The sequence below is a fragment of the Mesoplodon densirostris genome, chromosome 2 (assembly GCF_025265405.1).
Source record: "Mesoplodon densirostris isolate mMesDen1 chromosome 2, mMesDen1 primary haplotype, whole genome shotgun sequence".
Taxonomy (NCBI): Eukaryota; Metazoa; Chordata; class Mammalia; order Artiodactyla; family Ziphiidae; genus Mesoplodon; species Mesoplodon densirostris.
Genome location: NC_082662.1, coordinates 15,462,071 through 15,487,592, shown reverse-complemented (window position 1 = coordinate 15,487,592; position 25,522 = coordinate 15,462,071). Strand labels below are relative to the sequence as shown.

General features: G+C 54.9%; 1 protein-coding gene across 5 annotated transcripts in view; it reads left to right on the top strand.

The window, feature by feature from the left end:
- The window catches only part of UBR4 (ubiquitin protein ligase E3 component n-recognin 4), a 130,317-nt gene extending 126,089 nt beyond the window's left edge, over positions 1-4,228 (top strand). For 4 of the 5 annotated variants that reach the window (XM_060089053.1, XM_060089056.1, XM_060089054.1 and 1 more), the window contains 2 exons: positions 40-202; positions 2,616-4,228. In XM_060089053.1, the coding sequence (XP_059945036.1) occupies positions 40-202; positions 2,616-2,680 (228 nt within the window). In that variant the 3' untranslated portion in view covers positions 2,681-4,228. The remainder of the gene's footprint in view (positions 1-39; positions 203-2,615) is intronic. The other variant, XM_060089055.1, reaches the window with a different exon arrangement.
- The last annotated feature ends 21,294 nt before the right edge of the window (positions 4,229-25,522 follow it).

The following is a 25,522-nucleotide window of genomic DNA, read 5'->3' as shown; positions in this document are numbered from 1 at the left end:
GCGACCCGCCCAGCCTGTGTGTCCTCTTGCTTCTCGTAGAAGGTGCCGACCAGCAACACGGAGGGTGGCTGGTCCTGCTCTCTCGCGGAGTACATCCGCCACAACGACATGCCCATCCACGAAGCTGCCGACAAGGCCCTGAAGGCCTTCCAGGAGGAGTTCATGCCAGTGGAGACCTTCTCAGAGTTCCTCGACGCCGCTGGTCAGTGTCAAGGTTTTTCATCTTTCACAGATCTTAGTGGGGCTGGCCATCGCTTTCATCTTCACACACAGGAAAAAACAGGCGAGAACCAGCCTGTGGGCCACCACCGAGGGGTCTGGGAGAGATGTGTACATACCAGGTCCCTGGTAACAAGATGCGGCCGTGACGTGTGGCTCACTTCACCCCAGGTGCTGTGTTCCTCATGCACGCGCTTTCCCAGTCTGCAGGGCAGCCCTGTGTGAGGTGGAGCTGTGGTTATCCCCATTTTACAGTTGGGGTAACTGAGGCTTTGAAGATTAAACAAGTTCCCAGTGGGGCAGAGCTGGAAAATCACTGGACCCCCTTTTGGTTTCCTGGCTTCTTACGACAGTTCAGAGAACTAACGTGGAGCTTACCTGTCTTCCTCCTGCCTTTCGGGGACCGAGACATCTTACGTCACAGCTGCCCCCGGGGAGGTGTGGACGATTTCAACTCTGATTCTTAAGATAAATAGTAAATATCAAAAGAGAGCAAAGAACATCTCTGCTAGTAAGGATAGGGCAGTGCTTTGAAGTGCTGTCACGTGAGACATCCTCAGACAGTTCCTCATCCCCCAGCTGGTAAAAATGAAGTCATTGTTCTCTCCTGTGTACAGGTTCATTATACAACAAATTTGTCATCCTAATTGCAGACACATTAAAATTTGTTTGGATTTCATAACCAAGCATCAGGTGACAGCAGGGGGAGGTGACTTGGGCCAGTGCTGGGAAATCAACCCAGAATTTAAAGTCCCGTGCCCTCTGAGGGTGTGGGCACTGCAGTCCAGCCCCCCATCACCACCGTCCTTTCCAAGGTAGGGCTCCCAGAGCCAAAGCAGCGGGAGCTGCACCTGCCTAACTCTTCTGTGAGCTTGTTTCCTTTTCCCTGATGCCTATTTTGTCAAGTGTGAAGAGCAAGAAAAAATCTCCCCAGATCCCACTATCGAGAGAAGGTCGCCACTAGCATTTTCTAGTCTCCTCTGGGCACTAAACCCTCAAACGTTCGGAGTGATGCTCAATGTGAATTCCTCTTTCTTCCCCATGGAGCTTCCCCAAAGCTCCAGGCCTTTCTTCCAGTGTGGCCGTTTGTTGCAGTGGCCTCAGTGGAAGCCATACTGGATGGGCCTTTGGTGGTCTGGTGCCTCCCTGTTACCTGTCGGTCAGAGGTTGCCACCACTCACCCCAGTTCCTTTGTTAACTTCACTAGATGCTCCCATGGGTGTCTTTTCAACCTAGACATTTTACCTTGGCTACACTCCTTGCTTTCTTCATCAAGGGACCCCGACTGAGAGCAGGTAGCCTGTGTGTCTGTGTCCTCAGGGCCCAGTGCCTTACCTGTCACCCAGGGGTCTGGTGAATGTCTACAAAGACTGTCAATATGAACGTCAAAGTCCGAGGAAGAGGAGGAAGAGGCGGGCAGGGGAAGGAAGGTATTCCCCTTTGTTCAGGGCTTTGCGTCAGCCCTAGAGCAGGGAAGAGCGGGGGGCAGGTCAGGCGGGAGGCCACTGCCGCCTTCTACTCAAGCACAGGTGTTTACGGCATGGCTTTATTGCTTGGTTCAAACTGGTAGGAAATTTCAGAACATCCGACACACCCTACTCAAATGCAAGGACGAAAACACCTTCCAAACCAGCAAGAGCTGATGGGGGCCACTCCTCCTGCATTAGCCCAGACTTCAGTTTGAGTGTTGCCCCGCCTCGGGGTTAATGACCCCGCATTGGTCAAATGAGAGCCCTGCTTGTGAGGGGGGGGGGGCGGGGCCGCAGGGGACCTGATGCTGATTGAGCGAGCACCTTCTGTGCCCTGGGCACTTTCACATAACTGGCCTCATCTAATCCCCGGGGTGATGTGACAAGGACTTGTCACTGTCCCCATTTGGCAATGGAGGAAACAGAGCTCCTGAGCTCTGGCAGCTTGCTCCGGGCCCTGGACTAGGGGTTGGGTTCTTTTACCCTACCCTGTTCCTCCCAGCCCTCGAGGGCAGTGGGGTTTGCCTTTGTTTGGCCCCAGGTCTCTCTGAGAATCTGCTGAAGGCTGTAGACATTCTCTCCAGAGGACCTCCCTCCATTGCGCACTGAGTTTCAGTGGACTTACAGGCCCCTGCAGGGTCAATGGACCCGGGTTTAGCACCTCCGCCCTGGGGAGATCGTGAGCTGGCCGCTGCCACTTTAAACGCCTTTAATCCTGCCGCAGCGCCAGGTGTCGGAGCCCAGCTCCCCTCCCAGAACGAGAGTGTTTGCTCGGTGACTGTCTCTGCGGTCATCGCTGGTCTCCCGTGAGAAGCTGTGTCCGAGCTTGTCGGAGCACAGTGTGTTCCCCGCATGGACGCAGCCTCCGTGACTCAGGGGCTGGGGGCTGTGAGGGCCACTGCTAAGCAGTCTCTGCCTGTTTTCCAGGTCTCTTATCAGAGATCACTGATCCGGAGAGCTTCCTGAAGGACCTGTTGAACTCAGTCCCCTGAGCACCACACGGAAACGGTGGTCAACAGAGATGGAAGCTAGCCTGCCTCTGTGTTCTCCCCTCCTGTGTGTGATTTCCGCCACGGGTTGCTGCATCGTTGCTCCATCATTGCTCCTCCCTCCTCCCTCCCTCCCTTTTCTTGGAGTGGCTTGGGGATTTTAGGCTTCCTGTTTTATCTCGTGTGTGTGGTGCACTAGCTATGAAGTTGTCTGTAACCCAAGCCGTCGAGGGACCTGTACATACCTAGGAGCCACGAGTTGTCCTGGCCAACTGAATACTTGAGTGTGCACATCTTGAGAAATAAACAAATGACTTAATACACATTGAAAAGGAAGGTGTTGCCTGTGCTTGAACCCCTCCTTAGTGACACTGGCCAAATACTTCTTGACTGCACAGCCCTTTCTGGCGTCAGCAGGGAGGCCTGCGTGTATCACATTCGCTGTCTCTTGGCGCCAAATGGAGCCTGTCTGTTCTCGGCCAGCAAGTTGGGGCACCGCATTTGACGGCTATGATCTTTCCTGAAACAAACGCCTTGGCTTCTCTTAACTTTTGGCCTTAAGAGCTGGAGCCCAAAGACATGTGATTTTCTAGTCCTCTGCCAAAGGCCGGCTCAGCGCAGTCGGCACTGGTCTTTCTACAGCAGAGGCATTTGACAGTCCCCTGTTAACTTCAAATGGGAAATCCTTTGGCGACTTCTCTTCAGTGTTGCCATGTTGGGAGAAGGTCTGGGGCAGACTCTGAGTGGCTGCCCTTTGCTGAGCGCCTTCTCTCTGCCAGGCCCGCGTGTGCGTGCGCGTGCGTGTGTGTGTGTAATTATTTCTAGTCTTTCAACAGCCCTGCAAGAAGGGGCCTATGAACCGACATTACTTGCTCAAGACCACCCAGCCTGTAGCTGCCAGAGCTGAGGTTTGCGCCTCCGAAGTCGAGTCCTAAACCACTGTGGCAGCTGCCTCTGGGGGCCTTGAGACCTGCTCCCCAACGTTCATGGGCAGCAGCCCTCTTAGCAAGGCAGCAGGACTCCCACGAGCCTCCCCCCGGATTGTAGGGCAAGGCTGATCCGGACGTGCCCTCGCAGGGAGGAGGAGCTCGGTGGTGGCTGCCTCCTTCACCTCCCTGTGGGCCGCTCTGCCACCTGCTTTCCCGAGTGACAGGCTCCCCTATCTTGATGTCCAGTGTATGTGGCCCACTCCTCAGGCCAGACCATTTGGAACAGAAGGGGCCTCTAGGTTCCTTTAGAAGACTCCCAGAGCCAGGACTTAGTGTCTCTTCCCTGGAGCCCCCGACCGGGCAGCCGCAAGCAGGAGTGAGTGTCGTGCTTGGGCTTTAGCCAGAGAGACAAGGGCAATTTGTTGCAAGAGCCCAGCTGGAGGGACTTCCCTGGCGGTCCAGTGGTTAAGCCTTCGCCTTCCAGTGCAGGGGGTGCAGGTTCGATCCCTGGTTGGGGAGCTAAGATCCCACGTGCCTTGTGGCCAAAAAAACAAAACATATAACAGAAGCAATATTGTAACAAATTCAATAAAGACTTTAAAGATGGTCCACATCAAAAAAATCTTTTTTTTTTTTTTGCGGTACACGGGCCTCTCACTGTTGTGGCCTCTCCCATTGTGGAGCACAGGCTCCGGACGCACAGGCTCAGCGGCCATGGCTCACGGGCCCAGCCGCTCCGCAGCATGTGGGATCCTCCCGGACTGGGGCACGAACCCGTGTCCCCTGCATCGGCAGGCGGACTCTCAACCACTGCGCCACCAGGGAAGCCCACATCAAAAAAATCTTTTAAAAAACCCAAAAAACCCCCAGCTAGAGGCAGGCAGGCCCTGGCAGATGAGAACGTGCGTGTGCCGAGTGCATGGGGGTGCACGGTGGTGTGGGTGGGCGACGGGGCTTTCTGAGGGACGGACGGGCTCGAGGGAGGGGACAGCGAGGGGATCTAAGGGCGTCAGGCGCCCACTCCTTCGTTCAGATCCCAGCTCCACCACCCTGGGTGTCTCCGCAGTCTCCTCATCTGTAAAATGGGAATGTCGGTATCTACGGGGTCGGGTGGTTGCCAGGTTTACGCGAGTTTACTTGGTTGCCATGTAGTAAGGAAATGGCCGCTTTTATTACTGATGAATTCATTTGCAGTCTGCAGAATCTTGGCTTTTTCTTTAACGAAGCTCCACGTCTCAGGTGAGGTCTAAGTATGTCCAGCTTTGAAGGTGGATGACGGACCTTGGTCTCAGGCACACTTGCTTCTCACACTGAGCACAGCAAGTTCATTCCCTCTCGTAGGTCCATCATCTCCCGCTTTCTGGTCGTCTCCCAGGAGACATCCCAGGTCCATGTTACCATGTGGAGTTGCTGTTACGTAACATCCTAGCAGGGAATAGATTGGAACAGCTTCATCTGGGACAGCAAAGGCAGCGGGGAGAGTAGGGAAGGGTGCAGGGTAAACAGGTGGGACTATCCCTGCCTGCCGGGTGGCGGGCACTGATGGAGGCTGAGCCGCACCCATGGCAGTGCCTCGGGGCCTCACGCTTTGACCGAGGGCCTTCGGAAGCTTAGCCACGGCTTGGTTCCTTGGGCCTGCAAGGCTGAGGTCTCCAAGGCTCAGGACAAGGTGTTCACTTCTTTTTCTCTGCCCTTCATTTTTTGGTTTCTTGCAAAGTCCTCAGAATTTTGGCCCCAGCCCAGTCGCATCAAGTCTCTTGTTTTCATGGTCACAGCTTTTCCTGGTATGTACCCCTGCTGCTTCCCCGTGCCTGCCGCAGTTGCAGGCAGGTTGCCGACACGGTGGCCGTACAGGTCTGTGACGGGTCCCAGGGCGGTGCCCTCGGCAGAGCTTGGGCAGGAGTGGAAGCTGGTCCAGGGCAAGAACTCGGCCTCCCCCAGCCTGCGTCCCCTGACAGCACCAACGGACATCGGGCAGAAAAGCAGTTAGTCCCTTCCTGTCTCGAACCATTTTCTGGGCTAATTGCTTCTTGGGTCCTTGTCTTTCTCAACAGGCAGCCCCACTGGGGGAGTTCAGATGGTTCCAGACTGGCCACACCTGATGATGGCCTCCCCCGCACACCTGCCCTCCTCTGCCCACCAGGCTGCTCAGCTCAGGGGTGGGGTGGGGCCTGGGAGCCAGGGCTCCGGGGAAAGGGCTTGGGGTCAGATTTGGGTTCAGAGCTGGCTGTGCAGCCTCAGACCAAACCCTTTACCTCTCCGGGCCTCAGTTTCTCCACGTGTGAGATGAGCACACCTCATCGGGGGTTAGCCAAGGGAGCGCTTATGCAGCCCGCGGCTCAGAGGAGGCTCTGGAAACATAAATTGTTGGGGTTATGAACGAGGCAGCCCAAGAAGAGCTTTCACAGGCCTGCGTGGGGTTCCATCCACAGCAGGGCTCCTACAGTGACAAGAGCTGTTTGAAGGTAGTGAGTCTTCTGTCACTGGAGTTACCCAGGCAGAGGCCGAGTCTTAACCACAGACGTGCCACATGGAGGTGGCGGGGGGCGGGGGATGCTGATATCAAAAGTCACTTCCAACTCAGGCCGGGGCAGCGGGTGGGAAGTCCAGGGGCTTTGGAGTCAGACAGTCCTGGGTTCTGATTCTGCCTCCTCTACGCCTGGCAGGCCCTGCAGGCCTCGGTGGGTCCCCTGCAAAGGACGTGAGCAGTGCTGCATCACAGGATAAACGTGACCATATTTGCAGAGCGCCCCAGCTCAGCGTAGGTGCCAAACACTTGTGGGTCCTGAGAAGCGTCTCGCTGATGTGGGAACGAGGCTTCCGAGGGGCCTTTCATGGAGTCCTGCTGAGAGCCCCCGCCCTGCCCCCCGCCCTTGACTCTGGCTGTCCCCCAGCCGGTGGGGCAGGGCTGCGGGGAGAGGGGCTCATGGGCTTCTCAGAGTCTGAAGGGAACCTGGGGGAGGCAGCAAACCAGAGGAGAGAGCGCCCACCTCCCCGGGGTCCCCTCCCACAGCTCTGGAGGGGCTTTCTCCCCGAGAAAGGGGAGATGCTGAGGCAGCGTGAACCTGATGCGCAGGTCGGGCGTGGCCCCCGCCTTGCTCCCCTCCGTGCTGCACTGTGCTGCCCCCGGCCCGGCTTGGGAGAGGACAGGATGCACCCACGTGCACGGGGGTTTCCATCTCATTAACTCCTGGGGAGGTGGAGGGTGGATGGAGATCTGTCCAATGAGCCACTCTGGGGGGAAGCCGAGGCCGGGCAGGGACAGGGACTTGCACAGGCTCCCGGGTATCAGCACCGCGGGGCACGCAGCCTCACTGAGAAGCCGGTGGACGGTGGACGTACCGTTCAGAGGAGGCCCCAGACGCTTCCCCACATGGTCCTGACCAGCCAACGTGCCTCGCTCCGCGGAAAGTGCTCACGGGGTGTTTTGAGCCTCACAGCCGCCCTATGAGGTTGGCACTAGTATCCTCCCCATTTTCCAGGTGATGAAACCGAAGCCGCCCCGTCAGAAGTGGCCGAGCAGGGATTTGAGTCCAAGTCCCCCTGAGGCCACAGTCCACAGCCGTCATCTCTTTGCCACCTCGTCTCTGTGCTTATCCCAGATGGACGCTCTCTTGGAAACATCTGGACTTGAGTGGCCGGGACTGGGGGGGGCAAACAGGAAAAGCTCCTTAGTGCCCCAGAGGCTGACCTGGCTGGAAGCGGCCAGTTGGTTCAGGAAGGGTGTCCGGGGTGAGACACATCTGGCTGCTTTCGTACCACCTGAGAGCCAGGGTAGTTTGTACGTTTTTAAAGGGTTGGAAGAAAAACACAGAATATGCAACAGAGACCGTATGTGGCTCATAGAGCCTGAAATGTGAGTATCCGGCTCTTTGCAGAAAACGTTTACTGAGTCCTGCTTCGGAAGAGGGAGCCACAGTGGGTTACAGTGAAGAGGGACGCAGCCTGGGGGCCACCGCCGCCCCCCGTCGGCCGTTCGAAGTCCCTAAAGTTCCCCATGCCATCCTGTGCCTGTAGTCACACTGCCACGTGTAGATTTACAGCAAAACCCCACAGGCTGACCCCCTGCTTGCCCTCGGTACCACCTGCTGAAGACAGTGCTGGAGGTGAAACAAACGCTGTGACCAGTGACGAGGGTGCTGGTGTCGCCGTGGGACGCGGAGGGGCTGAGAGGCTCGTGGCTGTGAGTGGCAGAGGTCCGATGCGAACCGGCCTGAGTGGTTAAGGGGACCTACCATCTCACCCAACAGCAAACCCAGAGGGGGACCCAGGAGTGGCTGATCCGGGTCTCCGAGCGAGAGCACATCTCGGGCCTCGTCTGTCGGCTCTGCCCGCAGGCGGCTACCCTCCAGGTCCCCCAGGGCTACTGCCCCCAGGGGTCCCTGTATCGCTTCCCGCCTGGCCCGACCACACCAGAGGAAGATGGGGCCTGCTGATCCCTGCATCAGAGCCTCGGGAAACCTCTCCCGGAAGTCCCCAGGGGTTCTCCCTCACGTCTCATGGGCCGAAGATGGGTCCCTCACCCATCTCTGTGCCAGTCCCTGTCAGGAGACGAGACAGCCCAGCTTGGCTCAGACAAAAGTGGCCCTCCCTGGGGCTGGACAGGGCAGGGACGTGAATGCTCCCGGGGCCCCCCCCCCGAGCCAGAGGCAGGGGCGGGAGTGCTGTGCAGTGGGCAGCGACAGTGTCCTAGTCCACCCCGGGGGCTCCCAGCACCCCTCCCTCACTTCATCTGGTCCACACAGTCCACCTTACTCCAGACACCAGGCTTGCCTGTGCCCCACGGCCGCTCCCACCCCTGCCAGCCCCCAACTAGTTCCCGCATTGATCCTGTTTCTTTGCATCCCTGGCTCTGGTTTCAAAGTCTGGGCAGGCTGCAGGGAGGCTGGGAAAGCAAGGGCCTGCACAGCCTTTGTGGGGATTGAGGCGGGGCGCCCAAGACTTACAGGTGGGCTCAGATGAATCAGAGGCCAAAAACGAGGACAGCTGTTTTCCCCCAGGTGGCGGGCCTGGGAAATGAGGGAGTTTGTGTTACAGGGAAACTTTGGTGTCCGTTGACCTGGGGTCTCGTCCCAGCCCTGCCAGTCACCATCCCCTTGGGCAGATTGCTTAATCGCTCGGGGCCTCAGTTTCCTCATCCATAAAAAGGAGCTACTCATCCCAACAGCAGAGTTGAGCAAGATGATGACCACTAGGCCCCTGGCACAGCGCTGTCACTGACGACCACAGAACTGTTATCAGGAGCCGCTGGGAGCCTGGCACAGGGCAGCATTCACAGACACATCCATGGAGCCCTCTCTGTGCCCAAGCTGAGGGCCAGGCCTCCAGGGGAGGCCAGAGGGACACCTCAGGGATGAAGGGAGAGGGTTGAGGCCTGGTGGACTGAGGCACAGGACAGCCGGGACCCTCAGGGAGGGAGAAGCCACCTCTGGATGGGGGTGGTGTGCTGGCGTCAGGGGAGGACTTCTTGGAGGAAGTGGCGTTTGAGACAGGGGCTCCTTAGTGCAGGGAGCAGAATATCCAGAGGGGCTGGGACAGCTGTGGGGGAGGGTATGTGGGGGGAGGCCAGCCCCTGAGGGTCTGGGCATGTCTCACAGCCAGTGTAGGCACTGCCCTGGGAAAGGCCTGGTGCCAGGTGAGTGGGCGGCGGACCCGGGAGGGGCTGCAGGTATAGGGTGCAGCTGGGGTGCTGGGAGGCAGGGGAGGTGCAGGACCGGGAGGAAGGTGGCCTGGCCGCAGTGGACAGGACATGGGTCCGCGTGACCCAGGGCATGTCCCAGGCCCTGCTGGTCTGTCTCTAGCTTGAGGGGGTTGGACGAGACCAGGTCTTCTCCTGGTGCTCCTGGAAGCCCCCCAGAGGCTTAGCCTTCCATTTCTCCACCCACTCAGCTGCTCGTTTCCCATTTCACAGATGGGAATACTGAGGCCCGGGTTGCGGGTGATAGAGGGACCTCGCAGGGCAGGATGCGGTGAGTGGTTTCCAGGGGCTGACGTATGCCTTTTTCTTTAGTTGTCTTTGTATTCCAGAAGATCTCCACCCCCACCTTTTCCCCACAACAGTGGCGTTTTGAAGAGCCCAGGTAGGTGGTCTTTTAGAATGTTCCACAGCAGGATTTGTCTGTTTCGCTGAAATGTCATTTAACTGGTTCTTCTACCTGCTCCTGTCCCATAACCAGAAGTCAGATCAAGGGCTTGATGAGGGTCTCCTTACAACCTCCCAGCAAGAGCAGCCTGGGGACTTTGCCAGCCCCTCCCTTCCGAAGGCCTGACTATTTGTGATACTGTTTGTCTGACTGCTGGCCACTCGAAGCCTCCGTTCCCTCCTTTGCCTGGTGCCCTCTAAGCACCTCCTCTGTGCCAGGCCTGGGGGACGGGGACAATTACTGGTCACGTCCCTCTTCAGCCTGCCATGAGAGAAGGCTGTCGGTCCCGAGCCGAGGAGTGGACAGGAGGTTGGAGGCCGTGACAGAGGGGACGTGAGCTGGCGGGCGGAGTGGCTGAACCACGGGGTGGGGGGCTGGGGTCAGGGAGGCTTCCTGGAGGGGCCTCCTGGGCTGAGTCCCAACAACCAGTAAAACGTAGACTGGGGGGCGGGGGAGGGGTGGGGTGGGGCAGGGGAAGAAAGTTCCAGGCAGGACAGCAGAGGGGAAGGTGTGAGGGCGAGAAGCAGCAAGCCTCTGGGGGATCACAGGTGCGAGAGGGACTCAGGCTCGGCCCTCAGGAGGGAAGTGTGGCCCAAAGCCGGTGGCCAGACGCCCTGTGACATGCGTGCCTCTGGCCACGCCTGGCCACCCCTTCCCGAGGTGGGTGTGAGGCCACCGCCCAGGGTGGTAACAGCCTAGCTGGCTCCCTCCACCCTTCCATCCTGTCTCCACTGTGACATCTCTATCGAGAGTGCCTGCCAACCCTGCCTTCGTAAAACATGTCAAAGTGGCCCTCCTTCCCCTCCCCCAGCTCAGCCCCTGCTCTGGATGGTCCTCAGGAAAGACTCGCTGGCAGAACCTGAGCGTTTCCAGGCTCCCAGTGTTTTGGCGAAACGTAAACTTGGGCCTGGAAATGGCCCCTCAGGTTCACAGACAGGTCTCAGAAGGACGGGAGGGCTGGGAGCTGTGACAATGAGCATCGATACCTCCCACCCTGCCTTCCTTTGGAGTCAGGGGAGCCCTGCCCTCCCCGCCCCACCGCCAGGACAGCTGCCCCATCACTCTCTGTAGAGCCGGTCCCCTGGCCAGAAGGCAGTGACATCATCTCTTCTTGGGCAAGCTCCGTCTGCCAGGGTGGGGCCCCCACCAGGTAGAGGCTGGCACGTGTCTGGGCACCTGAGCCCAGGCAGGCCGGAGGGACAGGGAGGCAGCCACACAGCCAAGATCCTCAATCCCTGTCTCTTGGGATTTTCCCAGCCTGCCCTGGGGCAAGCTGTGATCCTCTTCTGATGGCCTGGGGCCTGGTCTCCATGAGGCAGGAATTCTCCTCGTCTGTGACTCTGCATCCACTGTAGAGTTAAGGATGGCTGAGTTTCAGGAGATGGAGGAAGCAGAGAATTCTCTGTGTGCACGTTCCTACGTGCCAGGGTGGGACTGGGGGCTGGGGCAGGTGCCCCCAAAAGGCAATGGGGCTGTGTAGCCTGTGAGGAAACAGCTGCACCCACACTGGCCTCGGTCCCTCCAACAAGCCAAGCCCTTTCCAACCCCAGGGCCTTTGCTCATGAAGAAAGCTCTTTCCTCAGATTCTCATAGACTCTTTCGGGGTACTTGAGTCACATGTCACCTCCTCAAAGGGGCCTTTCCCAGCATCTGTCCAATATTGTCCCTATTTCTCTCTATCCTGCTGCCCATTTTATTGTCTTTGTAGCACCTGTCACGCTCTGAAGTTGCTGTATTTATCCGCCTGGTTGCGTGTTCACAGCTGGCCCCCTGACTGTTCATCTCTTGATCACAGCCCTCTCTGGCTCAGGTGGAATCATCTCTATAAGCATCAGCTCCCTGGCACCGCAAGATTCCCAGAGGCAGGAGTGCAATCCTCTTCTGCCTGTACCCCTGGCATTGAACTAGGGAAACTGGAGGACACTGCCACCAGCAGCCTTGCAGTTAGTGTGCCCTTTCAAGGATGAGCACCTTAGGGAAACTGAGGCAGTTCTCAACTCATTTCTGTCCCCAGCCCCATCTGCTGGACCTGGGCTTACTCCTACCTGTTCGCAGGTCGCAGGGACCAGGTGTTCATTGTGCCTGAGTATGCCCAGTGCCCTGAGCCCAGTGGGACTACGCAGTCCAGGTGCTGAATGAGCTTAATAGGAGAGGGAGGGAAGGAAGCCAGGGATGGCCATGCTAAGGGCTCCTAGGCTCCCCTGGGTCAGTGGTTTTCACACCTTATTATTTTCCAGCCAAACTCTAAATGGACCACGCCACCCCGCCCCCAACCATCCCCCCCGAATCCTGCCACAGGTGAAGAGAAGTCCAAGGTCCAGCTCTGGGGACATTGTCTCAGTGGGACCTGGTGTCCCACCTGCTTGGTATGTCCACCCCTCCTCCAAGGGGGCTGCGGCTCCACGGAGAACAGAATAGAGACCACTGGTCAGAAACAACGGTCTCACTTTACAGACGGGGAAGCTGAGGCAGCATTGTGAGCTGGGGGCCAGCCGGCCAATGTCACCCAATGACCTTTCCACTTCCGGCGGGCTTGCCGTGCCTTGGTAATGTGCGCGGCCCGCCCAGCACTAGAAGGCATCTGTGCCTGGCCCATCCTTCACCAGGGCCACTGAGGGCTCACAGGGCCAAGGTCCTGTCTCCGATGGCCCCTTTTCTGGCTGTGACCTTCTCCTCCCCCCTGGGGGAGAGGCGTGGCCCCCCAGTATGCATCGGGAGGGTAAGGGGGTTCCTTCAGTTTGCTGGGGTGCATGGAGGCCCCACCTGGCAGGCACTCATCTCCTCGCCTTAGCAGGTGTCACGTAGCCCCGGCCGTGGCCATGTGGAATGACCTGTAGCCAGGTCCCCTTCTGTGGAATTTGGGGCACAAAGGCTGTTCCCACCGTGGGGAGTGGCATCCCTGGCCGGCCAGGGAAGAAGTTCTGTGCTGAGCTCAGCTTGGGGTTGACTCACACAGGGACCTCTCCCAGGGACCCGGAGGAATCGCCTGGCCTGCCCGGGGCTCGCACGAGGCTGCCCGGTGGCTCAGGGCCCTGAACACGTGCCGGCTAATGAGTGTGCCTCCCGCCTGCCTGGCCAGCCCGTCTGCGACAAGGCTGAGCAGAGCCACAAGTGCCTGGCGGGGAGCCGCCCTCACTCGCGGGTGGGTCTTGGCCCTGGGCCTGCTGACACCAGGGTTTTGTCCTGTGCCAGTGCTGGGCCAGCCCGTCGAGGGGACCATCCGTCTTGGGCGCCCGTAGGAGTCACAGTGGACAATGAGGCAAACGAGGGCTAACCCCGAACAACACAGATCACCCCTTCGTTTGTTGGTCCCAGTTAAAGGCAGTGGGTGGCTGGGCTTATAGGAAGAGAGGGTGTGGAGGCAACCTGCACTGTGGTTGGTACCGCAGCCGCCCATGATGTCTGCCCCAGATTATGGCTCCGAGAGGCAGGAACAGGACTGCCCAGCCCTGTCGCATGCAACTGTAGCCATGTACCTGGGGTTCTCAGGAGAGGCCCGCAGGGGAGATGTGGGCCCTTCTGAGCCAAACCATCGCTCGAAGAGGAGAGTGGAGAGGTGGGGAGTGCCAGAGGGGGAGGAGCAAAGGATCAGGCCTGGGTCAGCCTGGCCTGAGTGCAGTTCTGGCTCTGACACTCACTGGTTGTCTGATGCGGACTTTGTTCATGCCCCTTCCCCAGTCTGAGCCTCAGTTCACTGCCTGTAAAATGGGTTTACTGATCTTTATCTCGTAGGGCTGTGATGAAGACTCAGCAGATTTGTTAAGGGCTTTGTAAACCGTAAAGCGCTGAAAAAATGGTGTGCTGTTTTTATTATCTGCCATAGGCAGCCAGATCGCTCCCAGCTCCTGAATTCACCCCTGGGGAGACCCAAGGTCCCTTCTGAAGCCATGAGCTGGCAGGAGCAGAGGGCCTGGTGTACAGCCCAGCAGAAGGGCTACAGGTGGGGTCCCTGTCTTCCCTCCCCCAGGAGAAGCAGCCCTGGCTGAGGCTAAGAACCTCCTCAATTCCCTTGAGTTGGGAAAATTCACTTGGGAGATAAAGCGTGCTCCTTCTCGCAACTGTTTAGAGAACGCAGAGATCTTAGGGTCTGCATCAGACAGACTTGGGTTTGAATCTGGGCTTTGCAACTTACTAGCTCTGGGAAGGAGAGTGTTCACAGGGGTGACAGTGGCCCAGAGGACAATCAGAGCCTGAGCAAGGGGACAAGGATACCCCATGGAAGGGTGACCTGGTATGGGTATCAGAACCCAAAGGGATGAGAAGGTCACCCACGAGGGGGGAGTCGGCCACAGGGGATGTCAGAGCCCCAGCAGGGTATGGAGGGTGGCCAGATGAGGGGTGCCAGAGCCCAAGAGGGGTGAGGAGGGCATCCCTGTGGGGGGGGGCGATGATAGTGGTGGGAGACTGTTTACCTGTGAGGAGATTCATCAACTTCGTAAATATAGTAAGGATCAAGGAAACACAGATTTTCACATCCAAGAAGGGAGTTACAGATACGGGAAGGGAGAGAACGGAAATGAATCCTGTGGCATTGGATTGGAAATTGAGGTATCCGTGTGTACTCATGGTTTTCAATATGAGAGAGATATAGAAATATAGATGTAAATGTGTAAATACCATATAGCGTATGTGTGTGTGTAAATAAATATGCTTCCTGTCCCTGCCCCCCGCTCTGTCTACAGAGAGGGCCTGGGAGTAGCAGCTCTCCCCAATAAGAACGAGCCCATTTAGCACCCAGATGGTGGCTGCTATATACCACTCTCCACTGGGGTTCCTTAGAGACATGGCTGATTCTAGGGCTGAGGCGGGGAAAGTACAAGACGAAGCTGGAATGGCTTCTTGTGCCAGAAATTAAGGAAATACTCAAAGAATGGTGGACACGTGCCAAAATGCCCCAGGAACCACTTGAAGGGGCAACCACTGGCCAACTCTGGGACAATTTGAGAATTAATGGTAAACAATGATAGTCATGGATTATAAACTGCTGAATACAATAGGAAACCATGAGTCCATCCTGCTATAAATAAATAAGTGAATAAATGGACAGTTTGGTGAGGAATGGGATAGTTACCTAGTCTCAGAGTATCTCCTTCTTAATTACAAAGGGAGAAAGAGTCACTTGACAGTGGAGAAACCTGGCAGACACCACCTTAATCAAGTGACCCCAGTTGACATGATGGAACAAATTCAAAGCTAAGTAGGTGCCACCTGGGAGCGTCCTGCCACAAACGAACCCAGCCATGAGGAAACAGCAGCCAAACCCAAATGCTACAAAATAACTGACCCGACATCTTGAAAGGTGTCAAGGCTGTGAAAGGAAGGGTGAGTAACACTGGTCCAGAACGAGGAGACCTGACAACTTAGGTGTGTGAACTGGGTGCTTTGGCTATAAAAGGCATTGCCGGGACAGTTGGGCAACCAGCACGGGGCCTGGGGAGCAGAAGGTAGCAGTGTTTCGGTGCTAACTTCCTGACTGGACGGTTCTGCTGCGGTTGTGCAGGGAAGTGTCCTTGTAGAAGGTAAACACCAAAGAATCTGGGGTAATGGGGCATCAGGTCAGCAGCTTACTTTCCAAAGGAGCCAGAAAAAAAGTTCTTACTATTATGTGTGCAAATTTTCTACCAGTTTGAAATTGTTTCAGAGCTTAAAAACTATTAGTATAAAAGCAGGTGAGGGCTTCCCTGGTGGCACAGTGGTTGAGAGTCCGCCTGCCGATGCAGGGGACACGGGTTCGTGCCCTAGTCTGGGAAGATCCCACATGCCGCGGAGCGGCTGGGCCTGTGAGCCATGGCCTCTGGGCCTGCGCGTCCGGAGCCTGTGCTCTGCAGCGGGAGAGGCCACAACAGTGAGAGGCCCGCGTACCGCAAAAAAAAAAAAAAAAAAGGAGATGAGCAAAATAAACAGAAACAAGAAAAGAATTCCTAACATGAGACCATCTGAATGCAGCACGTAGGCAAATCCTGACATAAGATGTGCTCATCCAATGTCTGTAATTCTGCTGATGACTGTTGAGTGTCCTGCCTCTCCTGGCCTTGTCTTTTCTTTCTGCCCATCCCTGTCATTTCCCTCCCTGCTCAAACGCTGCTTCCTCCAGGAAGTTCTCCATGAAAATGTCATTCACAATTGCTGGTAGCATAGGGAGTACGGGAGGTGGTTGCACTGTGTGAAACCCCATCCTCAAGCTCTCCTCCTGCCCTAACCTTCCAGCATCCTCTGATCCGGGTGTCTGCTCCTCTCCTCAGAGCAGGTGTCTTCCCAGAAACCACTGGCCCAAGGTCAAGGCCATTCTGTCACTCCGGTCCCAGAATTACAGCGAATCTGGTTCACTGAGTCCATTCCCCTGCCTCTTGGCAGGGCCGTTCTTAAACTGGCTTGGCGAAAGCAGGCCTTATCTTCTTTCTATGCTTCCAAGGAACACGATTTCAAAAGCACACACATCACGCAACCCTCTCAGGCTGGGCTGCCTTGCTCGCTCGGTCCCACAGTTGTTCATCAGCTGTGCATCCCTGGCCGGACCTGCGGAGCACTTGCTCTGCGCCAGGCACTGAGCTGGATGCTTTATCCATATTCGCTGGTCAAATGCTCGCACAGCGCGATGTGCACAACAGCTGCGGTCACATGTCCCTCTCACAGACGAGGACACGGAGGCGCGGAGAGGCTGAGCCCCTTGCTGGCGGTGCTTTCTCCCTGGACAGTTGGTCGTCAGGCTCAGGGCTGGCAGCTCTACCTTTGTCTGCTCGTTTCATCCCCACAGCTCCCTGTGACATCCAAACGACCCTCTTCATTTCTTAGGGAGCCTGAAGCTCATACAGTTTGGGGGGCAGGAACTCGGAGAAAAAGAAGACAAAAATATCTTACTTTTGCAAACTGCTGAACACACACGAGCAAGTGAACCCGTTGCTGAGGCCCCTCCTGGAGCCTTGGGGGCATCTTGGAAGCTTAAGCCTCCGTGGCTTCCGGGTAAATCAGGCTGTGCTCAGAGAGGTGGGGTGGCTCGTCCTGGGTCCCTCAGCTCACGAGGAAGATTGGACCTGAGGTCCTGGGAAAACTGCCCTCTTCTTGTCCTCACTTTCTCAATCTTGCCACGTTCTCAAGGTGAGCTGGGCCGGGTGGCGTGGTGCTCTGTCTGGCTTTGGGGTGGGGCAGTTAGAAATCCCAGGCTTGGACCTTCAGAATCACCTTGGGAGCTTGTCAAGAATACATGTTCCTAGGCCCGCAGCCCCCCACATAGAGCTTTAGTGGGTCTGAGGCAGGGCCTTGGAATCTGTATTTTAATAGGTCCCCCATGAGGCTGAGGCAGTCACCCCCTTTGGGGACACACTGCCCCGGGACAACTCTTCTGCCCCTGTCACCTCTGTGTCTGGCTGTCTGCCAGCCTGGGCCTGGCACGGTGGCTGAGGTCTGTGTTAATACACCATGGGCTGAGCAGGCCTCATTCTCAGGTATGCAATTAGCAGCCCCAAGAACAATACCCTGTTTTAATCATTACAGCTCCAAGCCCATCTGGTAATTTGCTGCTTCTTTTATTGCAATAACAAGCTCTGGCTTGGGAACAGGGGGCAGAGCTCTGTGCTTTCATCCCAGCCTTTCCAAACACCTGCACAGGGGGCCTGTGGGAGAGCAGGAGAGACACCTAACACCTGGACAATCTAGGAAGGCTTCCTGGGGGGGAGTGGCTGAGGGCTGTCCACCAGCAGGACCCAGAAAGGGGCTGGAATTTGGCCCAGGGCTGGGGGTATAATGATAGACACATGGGGTGGACACCATTCATGCCCTCGTGGTCTCACAGTCTGTTAGAGACGAAAAAGTAGAGAAACCGCTGCACCCAGAGGGGCTAATTGTTGTGGTCCAAAGGTGCCCCACCTCAGCTGCGGTGGGGGCAGGGGTCAGAGCAGGCTTCCTGGGAGGAGATGATGTCCCCGCTGAGCCGTGAGGGTGAGTAGAGTTGGACCAGGTGAAGGGGGTGGGGGGTGGGATGGGTGGACGAGTTTTCTGGTCAGAAGGAAGAGCATATGTGCAAAGACCAGTGAGGCTGGAGGCGTAAATGGGGCCTCGTCAGCCAGGCTGAGGGCTCAGACCCCCATCTGAAGAGTCATGTGTTGCAGATGATTATTTTTTTCCAAAGGCGGCCGTAACATTCTCTCCCATCTCTCTTGCTCTTCTTTCAACATGACCTTGACATTCCTCCCATCCAGTGCTGGCGTCTATGTCCCCTTCCTTTGACCCTGGGTGGAACTTTCTGGGTATATGGTGGAGCTTTGTGTATGACACTCTGTGACCTCCAAAGTTAGGTCACAGAAATGCTTTTCCATCTTGCTCTCTTGGGGTATTTACTCTGTGAACCTGGCTGCCAGGCTCTGAGAAAGCCCTCTCTTGGAGAGACCACGTGTAAGTGGTCCAGGCAACGGCCCTGCTGAGGTCCCGCTGACAGCCAGCATCAGCAGCCAGGCATGTGAGCAAAGACTTCTCCAGATGACTCCAGCCCCACCCAGCCTTCGAGTTTTCCCAGCTGAGGCCCCAAACATCACAGAGTCAAGGCATCCCCGATAGGCGCTGTCTGTTCTTGACCTACAGACTCTGAGCCTAATAAAGTGGTGGTTTTATGCCACTAAGTTTTGGGTAGTTTGGCGAAGATGGTGAGCTGCCAATGGAGGCAACTTGGTGGAGGGATGCTCTGGAAAGTTCACCAGGTCTGCAGTGTGGAGAGTGGGTGGGGAGGGCTGAGGCTGGAGACAGGGGGGCCTGTTAGTGAAATAAACAAAATTTGAAACGCCAGCACCAAGACCATGTTTGCCCAACCCCCATCAGTGTGGGAACTCCGACCACACTGTGCCAAATGGCCGTTCAGCCTCCGCCCGCACACTCAGGCCTCACCAGGCTGCCCTGTCTTCTGTCCCTCAGCTCCGAGCGTCACAGTGTTCTTTCTCGGGTCAAATAGACATCTGAGCCCCTGACGCATCCCTGTGTTGACATTGTTCTGTTCTCAGAATTCCCATGCAATCCTTCTCTCCCATTCTCTCCTTCAAGGATTTGGTGATGGTGACCATCTATTCTTCTGTAGAATTAGCAGCTGTAGTTGTGCAACTGCTCCTCTCATGGTTTGAGTTGCAGACCTGGGTTTAAGTGGAAGCTCCATCACATCCAGCTGAGTGGCGAGGGCTCACTTCCCCAAGTCACAAGGTTCTCTTCAAGGGCATGGCTAACAATAGTGTCTGCCTCCTATCGCTGTATAGAGGGTGACGTGAGTTAATAAGGCATTTAGTGCAGGGCAGGGGCTCAGTCAATGTCAGCTCATACAGTGGGACCTAACCCTTACTGCCTCTTGTGGCTGCCGTCAAAAGCAATTGAGCCAAAGGGAAGGAAAAAGCTTTACACGCTGTGAATTGCCAGGGAGGGAGAGGGGTATGGCTGTCACTCTTTTATTATTATTTTGAAACAACTCAGCATTGACCTAACCTGCTCCTGGGGACCAGGCAGGCATAAGGGGGTGAGGGCCATCCCTCAGAGAACATGGGGAGGGCACTGTCCTCTGTAGTCAAAGGCGGTTCTGTTCATGGCTATCATCCTCTCTCCCCGAGCCTGGCTCCTGGCTGAGTCACCCACGGTGGGTGAAGGCTCTGACTGTGCCATAACCATGCCTACCATTTCCTCGTGAGGGTGAGGTCATGGTCAGCAGCAGGCGCTTTCTGAAAGGGCTGAGGGTGCTGAGGGGCTGGGGCTATCGTGGGAATGGGGTTCACAAATCCCTAGTCTCGCCTCTGTATACAAGGACCCTGGGGTTGCCACCTCACCGTGTCCAGGGTTCCCTGGACATTACCTGGACAGTTCAACCAACCTGGATCGTGTGCTGGGAGTGGTGCTGGGCTCATGTTGACTCAGGTGGCTTGGGCTGCCAGGGATGGAGGGGACAATGGGGCTCCTGGAGCCCCCATGGGGAAAGGTAGGGACTGGAGGCTGAGGGTCCGGGCCCCTCCTCCACTTCAACCGCAGCATGTCCAGTTGGATCTGGTTCATATATTGGAGTTCCACATAAGACTTTGAAAAAAGTTTAAAAAAACAAAAAAAAACTAAGTCAAGATTTTAAAACATTTACTCTAGTCCACTGAGCCTAGAGAGGGGAATGGATTGCCCAGGTCACATGACCAGGCAGTAGCAGAAATGGAACCAGAACCTGATGGAGTAGAGATTTGCTCTCTGCCTCCCCAGGAATCCATCTCCCCCTTTACCATTTCCCATTCTGGGCAGGGGATGCAAGACTAGAGCATGTGATTCACACTAAGCCATTCAGTGTGTTCCATTTCTCTGGCCATAGGGATTGGCTCAGGAGTGAACATGTGACCAAAGCAGGACCAATCAGAGTGAACCTCAGGACTTGGGACTGGGAATGCTGGGATTGAGACGCTTTCTCCTTCCTACTCAGGGTGATGAGAGGGAGCCTCCTTCCTCTAGGACTGAGCCAGTCATGAGAGGAGGCTGCTCTGCCGCAGGAAGGGGGAAGATGCACAAAAAGTGGGCCCTTGGTGATTTTTAGACCAGTTGTATCCAGCGTCACCTGCTGCCAGACTCTTGGGCCTCTTCATTGTTTGGGCCAGTTTGAATCAGATCTTCAAGTTCAGCTACACAACACTGCAGCTGAAAGCATCTGCCTGTGCAGGTGTCTGTTCCCAGGCCTGGGATATTGCCATGACCACCACGTGCGTGCAAGGTCATGACCCTTTGACCTCTGAGCCCCTCCTCCAGGTTGCTGTCATACCCCACCCTCTGAAGATGCTGGTAGTGGAACCCGGACAGGCATCCACGAGCTCCTGGCTCGGCCCTTGGAACTGGTGGGGCTGCCTTTCTCACCGAGGCCCCCCCCCGCCCCCCCCCATCCACAAGCCCCAGGCACTTCAGACCCTGAATCATCCACCTTCAGAGGCCTCTGCATCAGAGCTATGAGGAAGACGCCTTCTCAGCCGAATTCCCCTCTCAGCCTCTGACTGGGAGCGGCACAAGGAAAGCTCAGAAGGGGCTGCCTCCTAGCTGGTCATGACCCAGCTGTGCCCCAGGTGTTTGGATGTCACCCAGGGGCTCTTCTCCGCTTGAAGGCAACAGCAAAAATCTATTACTTGCCTACTGTGTTCCAGGTACTCTGCCAGGAGCTTTCAGGGCAGTCCTTTGCTAAATCCTCACCACCTCCTGAGGAGGGCAGCAATGTGGACCTGGGGTTCAGCCTAGGGACTCTGGAGCCAGGTGGCCCGGGTTTGAATCCTAGCAATACTACATACTAGCTGTGTGACCTTGGGCAAGTTACTTAACCTCTCTGTGCCTCAGCTCTCCTATAAAATTGGGATGCTGCATGTTAGACTCTTGAATGAGAAGTCAATACACATAAAGGGCTTAGAACAAAAATGCCTGGCCCATGGTAAGTGCTATATAATGTTAGCTATTATTATTATTCCCATTTTACAGATGGCAAAACTGAGGCTCAGAGAGGAAGCATAACTTGCCCAGAGCACACAGCTGAGTAAGCCAGGTCTGTGTCATTCCAGAATCAATGACTCATTTTATTGCCACTTGAAGTAACTCCCTAAATGTGTTACTTGAATGGTTTTCTGCAACTGGGACCAACCAGGGCCTTGTGCTTCAACAGGGGGCAAATGTATAAAGAATGTATACGGAGTCTAGCCTGGCCTTTACTCCAGTCACATAATTTTAGAGGAGACCCTAGCGATTATCTATATCTGAGCTTCCAATATGGTAGCCACTAACCATGGGGCCATTGAGCCCTGGGTATGTAGTTGGTCTAAATGCTCTGAGTGTAAAATACACCCTGGATTTTGAAGGCTTAGCACAAAGAATGTAAAATTGCCTTAATTTTTTTTTGCAGCATGTGGGATCTTAGTTCCCTGACCAGGGATCGAACCCGTGCCTCCTGCGGTGGAAGTGCAGAGTCTTAACCACGGGGCCACCAGGGAAGTCCTTCCTAATCCTTTTTTATATTGACTACATGTTGAAGATACTTTGGCTATATTAGGGTAAATAACGTATCATTGAAACTAATTTCACCTGTTCATTTTTACTTTTTTATGTGGCTGCTAGAACACTTATGACTCACATTATGTTTCTACTGGACCGTGCTGATCTAGGCTATTATTCCATTTTAGAGATGAGGAAAATGAGGCCCAGAGGTGTGATTTGCTTTAGGGTTTTTGTTGGCAGAGCTGAGCCTCCAAAGCTCCACTCCAGGGCTCATCCTAGGAATGCCAGTTGCTTCAGGAGGTGAGAGGTGAGCTGGGCTGCACAAGGAGACTTTTGTCACAAAGATCTTTTCTCCTTTTGCCGCCGTGGCTCTGTTCTTTTCCCCACCAATTGCACCCTTTCCCACCTTCACCCCCTCCATACTCACAACCTGCCACAGCCCTCTGCCCAGACCACAATGTCGAAGAATTGCCCAATCCAGGGATTTCTGAGACCCCCGTGATCCACCCTGTCTGCCTGCAGGAAACTGGCTGAAATATTCTAGACAGAAAACCCACCTCTGCTTTCAAAGACCTCCTGGCATGGAGGATCTATCATCGTACTTCTCACTTGGCTCACCGTGGACTCCAGCATTCTCTCATTGAAGTCTTCCTGGTGTCTAAACCACATCCCTCATGCTGCCTCCTTCCCCTGGGGCTGTCTCCTGGGGGTTTTCTCAAGGACTGGCTGGGGGTGGAGGTTATGGAAAACCAGGCTGGAACATCTGGATGGGATGAACTCTTGGCAGAGAGAGCCACTGCTCGTCTCAGTGATGGTGGCTGCTCACTCCCTCTCTCTCTCTCTAAGCGTCCTAGAGGTAAAATAGCGGTGAGCTCACCCTGTGGTCTCCAGAGCCCTCATATTTGGGAGCCCAAAGCACACTGTCACCTCATCCCTTCTCAGGAAGAAAAAAGCCACTTTCTAGTAGCATGATGGAGACAACTGTGTGGGGCACTGGCTTTCGAACATTTTGATCACAACTCACCGTAAGGAATATATTTTTCATCACCACTTTGCATACAACACACACACCAGAAACAAAAGGTTTATGAAACCAGCCTTCCCTTACTATACGCACTATTTTTTAAAAACTCTTTTCCACCTTATTCTATTAAAAAATGCTGCTCAGGAGCCACTAAATCGATTTCACACTCCACAAGTGGGTAACAACCTGCAGATTGAAAAATGCTGATTGAAGTGAACAAGAACTCAGGCTCCGGAGATGGATTTGTCTGTGCCTTGTTTCTATTTGTAAAGGGAACATGATGGTCCTGAATTTGCAGGGCTGCTGTGAGGGCTGAGAATAAAGGAGGGAAGGCAGCTGGCATAGAGTAGGGGCACAAGAAACAGGGTTCTGTTGTTATTGCCTCACAGATGTACCCATGGGAGGTTAAGGAAGGTGGGGCCATCGGCTCTGGGCTATGGTTTGGGAATGCCAAGGATGGGTGTGTTTCTCCACCGACAGAATCTCACCTATCTCATCACTAGATAGGCATTCCTTCAGACTGACTTCAGGCAGGACTAAATCGCCCTGCCCAGCTTGGTTCCTTTTCTGTGTAAGTGCATCCTGCTACAGGTGTGACTCGGGTCCCCAGTACTTTAGAAAAATGAGTTTGTCAGACTCTCCCAGCCCTAAGGGACAAGAAGGAAGGAACACTGGGGCAAGGAACGTGTCTGGAATGTGAGCATTTAGAAGTTGGTGGGACACCTGGAAGGTCTTTCTGGACACCTGGCTATAATCCCTAGCCTGTGCCTCACTCCCACCCCGCCTGCCCCGCCAGCTCCAATCTCCCAACGAAGAGACACTCTGGGGTGTGGGTCTGGCTTCACCACCCACAAGCTGAGTGGTCTCGGATAAGTCTCCTCACTTCTCTGAGCCCCAGTTTCCTCATCTGCAATACTGTGGTTGTACTTCCGACCTCACTGGTGAGATTTCCATGAAATAGTGCCTATAACATAAGTCACACCATTGCCGGCACACAGTAGGACCCAATGCATCTTAGTTTCCTCTTTCCAACCCATCTTCCCTCCCTACATACTATCTAAAAGCCAACTCCTGGGAAAAGATCTGCCTCATTAGGCAGTGAGCTCCCCATCACTGGAAGTATTCCCCCCCCCCCACAAAAAAAAGGCTGGAGAACCGAGAGAGTCATTGTAGAAGAGATTGGGACAATCCTGGTTTGGGGCACCGAGTAGGTGCTGTATACATGTCTGTTGAATAAATAATTGTGATTCCTGTATTGGGAAGGAGGTTGTTCTAGAATACTGCTGAAACTTGGCTACATATCAGAATCCCTAGGGAATTTAAAACACATGAATGCCTGGATTTTACCCCCATGGATTCTGAAGTGCAGTTTGGGCATTAATATTTTTAAAAGATCATCATTTTCCAGGTGATCCCATGTGCATCTACGTTTGAGAACTGGGACACCAAGTTTCCTTCTAAGTTCAAGATGATAAGTATGTGTTATAAGGTCATTCACACTTTAGTATAATAAATTTAGTGTAATAATAAATACTAAATTTAGTGTAGTATGTTGTTCCCACAGGGTACAAGTTATCTTGTACACTATGTGATATATATAGTAAATGGTTTAAAAAATGTGATATCAGAATTCAGCTGGATTTTCTTTGTAAGAAGCAGAAAGTATTCAGATGCGCCAGCTGAGTCTTAATGCTGAGGGCTAATGGTCCATTGGCATCCACGTTAAGTGGGGCAAGTGGGTTCGCTAAGCACACCCTGGATGCAGAAACTTCTGGGATTACAGAATTAAAACAGGAACCTCCAGTTTGATGGGAGAGGCCTAGCCCCTGACTCAGGGAGTTCCAGTCTGATGGGGGAGGCACAGCCCTTGCCCCCAGGAGACTCTTAGAGATAGCCTTCTTTGCTCTCAACTTCATCCAGTGTTGTCCAGTTTATAAAGTATTCTTCTATCTAGCATCCTCAGTAAGTGATTGGTCTAATGAGGGGACAATCCTTCCACCCTTGGGGAACTTTCTGTAGAATTCCTCTCTCCAGTATTCCCAGGCTGATGGAAGACACGACTACTGAGCGTCCTTAGGGGGTCCTTGTTCTGATGGCTCCGAGAGTCCCCACCCTCTGGTGTCTGGGCAGGGGACAAGGAGGCCTAGTCGCTGTGCCCTGGGAACCCACCGGGGCTACTGTGAGAGTCGGCAGCTCCACGGTGCCTTTAGCATGCCCAGTTGTAATCATCTCCTTCCCTAAAACAAGAGCTCCTAATGGAAAGGGACTCTGCATTAGTTTTCTCTGGATCCCCAGAAGGTTTGCTGACTGATGGATGGACCAATTCAATGAATGAATGAATGAATGAATGAATGAATTAAGGCAGCCGGGAGGTTGCATTTGGACCCTCATCACGGTAGTGACCCTGTTCCTTTGCCCTGGACAGCCTAGAAGCCCTCCTGCCCCCTCCTTAGTCCCTGAGTTTCCAAAGAGGATTGCACACACCTGTGCAGGGTGGATTGTTCCATCAACTTTGTAAAAATATGCCAGAGACCTGGTGGAGCCCTGAGGCCCCTAGGAAAGGGTCCCACCTCTGCCAACAGGGATGCCATGCACTTCTCAGTGGGAATCACGTGGAACCCAAGAATGGGAGGGGTGATGGGGTGGCCTCTTCCTTCATGGGGGGCCCCACGCCTCTCCTCTCCTCTCCTCTGTACAGAAAACTGCACCTAGAAAGAGATAAAGGGGAAATGCATCCAAATAAAATAGCAATTGTCTTGGGAAGGGCTGGGGGGTGGAGTTAACATTA